Source organism: Tenebrio molitor, chromosome 4, assembly GCF_963966145.1.
Source record: "Tenebrio molitor chromosome 4, icTenMoli1.1, whole genome shotgun sequence".
Taxonomy (NCBI): Eukaryota; Metazoa; Arthropoda; class Insecta; order Coleoptera; family Tenebrionidae; genus Tenebrio; species Tenebrio molitor.
The window spans coordinates 20,971,839-20,977,315 of NC_091049.1; the positions used below are offsets into that span (position 1 = coordinate 20,971,839).

The window sequence follows — 5,477 nt, forward strand, 5'->3', positions numbered from 1 at the left end:
TTGGGTCTTGCAAAAGCTTATAAGCAGCCGAAAAAATCCTGAACCAGTGGTGCCAACAAGAAAGTTTAATTGATAAGATACAATCATTGATTATTACTTCTGGTGATGACAGCCAATCAGAAGATTTTAGTTATTTCGATTAAATGTGTTATTTAATACCCATATTTGGTTAGGCAGTTAAAATGTTACAATTCAACTTTTTGGATTTTCTGCTCTAAAGTAGATACTATCCTTTACCTGGCATCTTCTAAACATCATGTTTTCTCACTCTTACGTCCGCACACAGCTTTCAGAATGAGGATGGCCAGTTTGTTACCGTGAACCGAGCACAAGTATCTTCCCAACAAATTAAAGTTGCATGTGCAAATGTTAAGCGGTGATTATTATTGATTTATGACAACCCGGGTTTACGACTTACCGGCATTCAACTCAGAAATGAACTTTACTTTATGGCATTCTTTGTAGAAATAACATTCCATACGAATTGGAATGGCGATAACCCGTAACCATTTAGAGTTGAATGGACTTGGCCATGATACTAACAGGTCCGTACGTGGCAACCAATTATATTCTTATATTGAGAGTTTAAAATTCCAATAATACCAAGGCTTTTTGACCAATTCTCTCTCTTTTTTATATTGAATGAAGACTAGATATTATAATGAGTGTATTGCTTGACTGCATAATTTTTGACAAAGGGCGTATTTTTAATTCATTTTTAATTAATTAATTAAATAATTTCGAATTGATTTTCAGTTGTAGTTTAAAAAATTATTCGGAGAATACAAATTCTCTTACAATTATTATTTGACATTAGTACGAATGTTACTATCTTTGTGTGTACCTACTATACCGGTGTTCCCACGAAAATTTCTGATGCGTTCAATTCTAGTTTCTTTAACATTAACACTTTGAAATTTTAGGATGTGAGTCAGAGGATAAAAACGTAACCTGGTGTGGTTGTCACATGACTACTCTACTCCCAGCCATCCTAAACCACCCCCAAAAACAATTATTAAAATTAAAAAACAATTTTTATGACAGATCATCAAAGAGGACGTCTTTTTTAATATTTCTCTGTTAAAAAAGCCATTCTTTGAAATAGTTAATTGAATTTTAAAAACTTGAATATTTTTATGGATTAAAAAATAAAGAAGAAGATACACCTTGACCATTTTGAATATTTAATTCGATCAGAACTTAGCTAAACTATCTACAGATTAAGATAATGTTGTTTATTTTATCTACAACGTTTAATACATTAATAAAACTACATAATAATAATAACATATCATTTGCATAAAAATCAATACGGTTTAATTGCCATGTGTATAGTTGCGATACCTGAATGTAAATTTTCATAAGTCACTTGTTGAAATCCTGCTTCTTCCATCATAGTCTTAAGGTTTTCCTACAAATAACAATTGGCAGTTTGGTTGTCTAATTTCCATAAGCCGGAATGAGATCCGAAACTTAATCAAAAGAATAAGTAATATAAATTTGTTGCCCAAGATTTTCTTTTCAGTTATAATTGGAAGAATTAAATTAAATTACAATTGAAATGTCATATATAATGATGAAAATCTTTCACTGTTGAACAAAGAGAGACGTTGGGACTTCCTGCCATTTTATCCGACGATTAATTCCCACGTACATCAAACGTGCGTGTTCAACCAATCAGAGCGCTTTCTTTCATCCAATCAAAAATATTTATTGCATTCAAAACCTCCTACTACTCTGTCATCTGTCAAAATTGATTAAAATTGCATGCTACTCCTGTCAGATTCTCAAACTATTTTTAATAATTGTGTTTTTAATAACTGTATTATAAACCTAGCGTTAAAGTTTGTATTCTGGAATTAATCTTGCCAAAAATAACACGACCTAATTTTTAATGTCTGATAAATTTCCCAATTTTCACTTAAACATTTTTGCTTTAGACAATTTTACTCGTTGATATTTGGGCATTTTTATTCAAAGGTTAACCCTCGAGCTAAAGCTCTCGGGTCTAACCAGAATAAAAATGCCCAAATTCAACTCGTAAAATGTCAAAGCAAAAAGGTTTCGTAAAATTGAGAAATTTATCCGATTAAAAAAATTAGGTTTTGTTATTTTACCTTCGATAAAACTCCCAATTTCTAATGATCAATTTTATAATAATAGTGAATAACAACAGAATTCTACAGAATCGACATCAGCTCAATGGCAAATAATACTATATTTAACAAGATTTTTCCATCTCCCAAAACCACACTCATAAATCTAAACCCAATGAACAATCGCACACAGGAATAATATCATTAAACGTTGATTTCTTAAATACTTTAAAGACAGAATGTGATAAAATATCGTTGGAAGGATTGGGGTTTGCAATAAACAATTTTGCAACATGTTTAAAACTTTGTATTATAACGAAAGAGAATATTTTTGAAAAGAGTTAGGTAAGTATATTCTGGTTGACTGTTCCTTCTCGTATTATAATATTAAAAAATGAAATATAAAATTTGACGAAAAAATATTTCCGAAGGGTTTTTTGCCATTAATTACTTCAACGTATCTGTGGACTTTACTTAAAAATGTAGTCTTGTTTTAGACCTACCTGATCAGGAAACCTTTGGATACTTTCCATCAAATATATCATGAGAGGCATCTGATGATACAAACGCCCAAACATAGGTATCATATATTTACCGTATTGATTGAATAACCTTTAAAGCAATTATTTTATTAATGTCAGTCACCAAACACATTACCGACCATTTCGCAACTTTATTTTCCACTTGGTTGAGCTCCAAATGCAAAATCTTTCCCCCAGGTTGCAAGACTCGGTAAGCTTCGTTAAAAACCTTGTCAACGTTTTGGCAATATTTCATTCCAAAACACATCATGTATGCATTAAATGATGCGTTTTCAAATGGCAAATCTTCAGCATCACCTTTGACAAAACTAATTAACTTTGGATATTTCACAGCTTTGCGTTTAGCAATTTCCATCATGGTATCATTAATGTCGCATAGGGTGACGTGACAATTTTTTCCTACATTATTGCGACGGATGTAATCGAGAAAGTAAAATGTTCCAGCACCTGTCAGCAAAAGTTAAATTATATACCAAACGCTATAGCAAAGAACAGGAGTAACTAAATAATGTATAATATTTTACAATTTTCGCAGAAATATTTACCAGTTCCCCCAGCCACGTCGATAAGTTTTGTGTTTTCTACAGGTGCTAAACGATCTATCAATTTCTTTCTCCAGGATCGATGAATTCCCAACCAAACAACATCAAGTAGATTGTCATAACTAGAGGCCGCATGATCGAATATTTGGATAACTAAAATCGTATTTTGTGGCTTACAGGTTAATTTATTATTCATAAAACAAACCCTTTTCCTGCTCTTGAATATCTTTCGTTGACTTGGTCTTCGTTTGTGTTCCATTTAAATATCTTGCGTTTGGTAAAAAATTTACATAAAGCAGTCGTTTAAACAACATTGTATGTCGTAATCAAGACACTAAGTTGTAGTGACTACTTTGCTTTTACTACAGTGCAGTTGTTAATGCGTAGATAACACTTTAATACATATAATTTTTATAGGTGTAAAGTATAAATCAAGGATTTAGTACCTGATATTTAACATTTAAATTATTTGCTTTATCGATCCTTTTTTAAACCACCAGTCTAGGTTGTTATTTCTGCAAAAAAAAATTTAAAAGTGCTTTTCGTACACGCTCATAATTAACAATTAAATCAAAAAATACATTCATGAAATTCGCATCAAAAGAAAATTCTTAGTTTTTGAATTATTCCAATTTTAACATTAAGAGCGAAAAATGACCAAGATTTACCACTACAGTGTCATAAATAAATACCTCATCTTGAAATATGTTGGAATCTTCTTCTTCAACTTTTTCTGAAAACTTTTCGAGGAAGTCCTTGCACATCTCGTTTATCAAAGTCAAGTCAAACTTTTGAATTGCTTTATCAAACAATCCTAAATTGCGATTTTTACTATCAAAGAGATAACTATCTGTTATCACAAATGGTGCCAAAAAATTCGATAAGATGAACGTTCACCGTTGCTTTATCCATCGTGTTATTTGTGAATCTGCCTTGGTGACATTTTCTGAACAAATTCAAATACTTCGAAACTATGTTCTCGTTATGCAAAATTCGATCAAGTCTTGTTTGAGGTCTTGAAAATTTTTTTGACAAACAAACCGAGACAAAAACTCTTCGTAATCTGATTTTGTCACTTCTTCCTCATCTGGCATCTTTTCGTTCACTTCAAATTTGTCGACATTTCTTTCGTCAAAACTTGTGTTTAAAAGCAGATTTACCTCAGATTGGTAGTCCTCGATCATTTTAAAATTGGTCATTTCTTCTTTTCGATGGGAATTAAAGTCGGCGTTCGTGTACAGAATAAATGGAGACTGTTTGTTTTGGTCAGTCAGGTTTTTAAAAGCTTGGCAATATATTTTCAAACTGAAGTTGCCTGTTTGCGCTTCGAAACTTCCCGGTGACAATTTCTTGTATTTGTTTTCTTTCTGCTTGTTGTTTTGTGTCGAAATGTCCACCACCACGTCGTCCATATTTCCGAAATGTTTTACGTTACTCTGAATCGAGAATTGTTGAACATCTTTGTTGTTTAATTTTAATGCGAAATACGCAGAGACGATAATTTCGTATTCGATTTGTTGGACACCGACAAAACATTTCCAAAAAAAGTTGGATATTTTAATTTCAATTCCGTCGGGCTCATTGTCACACACATAAGTCGCATCAAGAATTAAAGGTCAAACGTCTTTCTTTATTTGAAGTGATACTCTTGTATATTCCAGAACATTGTAATAAACCCAATGTCACTAGGCTTCCGCCAAAATTCAAACAGAAGACTGTTTCAGCATGTAATGAAACACAGCAATGTGCGTCGTATGCATTTTTTGACCTGATCGTCGCTGCAGGGTGACCTCCATACCACCAAACCTGAACCCAATGGACTATGGAACATGTTGATCACATGTTAAGAGAGGAATTTATACTAAACACCATAAAATTCCGAAGTCGCTATGAAATGGCATTTGGAGAACTGCGGTGTATGACAATAGCTATTTATGTAACCAGTTAGGAAATGCGTTATTTTGTGTAACGAGTTACCCTTTGTTTCCAATCACTTAAGAAATTATAATTATAAATTATACTTAGAAAATTATACTTTGCAAAAAATACTTTCACTTTTGCTGTTCACAATCATAATTAATAACAACTACAGACCAATGAAAAACTATAGAAAATTTGCAAAACAACTGTCACTAGTTTTGACATTTTACTAGTTTTAGTTTGGTGCAATTAGATATACCCAGTAAATAGTTACAGTAAGTGCCACGAAGGTAAGCGTAATGGATATTGAAACTAATTGTCGCCAATTTTTCATCGAATGCGTCCATTTGGCAAAAAACCGACCTCAGAGATTTGAG

General features: G+C 32.3%; 1 protein-coding gene across 2 annotated transcripts; it reads right to left on the minus strand.

Annotated features, from left to right (window-relative positions):
* Positions 1–1,246: 1,246 nt before the first annotated feature.
* Positions 1,247–5,089, minus strand: LOC138129993 (2-methoxy-6-polyprenyl-1,4-benzoquinol methylase, mitochondrial-like). 2 transcript variants are annotated; one of them, XM_069046342.1, is made up of 7 exons: positions 3,873–5,089; positions 3,627–3,695; positions 3,386–3,573; positions 3,184–3,333; positions 2,758–3,085; positions 2,600–2,708; positions 1,247–1,411 (listed from the first exon to the last, which is right to left on the minus strand). In XM_069046342.1, exons 3-7 carry the CDS (start codon positions 3,492–3,494, stop codon positions 1,307–1,309), a joined length of 801 nt encoding a protein of 266 aa, XP_068902443.1. In that variant the 5' UTR covers positions 3,495–3,573; positions 3,627–3,695; positions 3,873–5,089; the 3' UTR covers positions 1,247–1,306. The 2 variants fall into 2 exon arrangements, with proteins under 2 accessions (XP_068902443.1, XP_068902444.1); XM_069046343.1 differs by lacking the exon at positions 3,873–5,089 and having other exon boundaries at positions 3,627–3,845.
* Between the last annotated feature and the right edge of the window lie 388 nt (positions 5,090–5,477).

What these genes read in the sequence shown, in the direction of transcription:
- LOC138129993 (XM_069046342.1), bottom strand. Translation starts at nt 3,494, where the DNA reads ATGTTGTTTAAACGACTGCTTTATGTAAATTTTTTACCAAACGCAAGA. An exon ending in CGACGTGGCTGGGGGAACTG is followed by an intron (nt 3,086 to 3,183) that starts GTAAATATTTCT and finishes TTTTGCTGACAG; the next exon opens with GTGCTGGAACATTTTACTTT. An exon ending in TCCAAAGGTTTCCTGATCAG is followed by an intron (nt 1,412 to 2,599) that starts GTAGGTCTAAAA and finishes TGTTATTTGTAG; the next exon opens with GAAAACCTTAAGACTATGAT.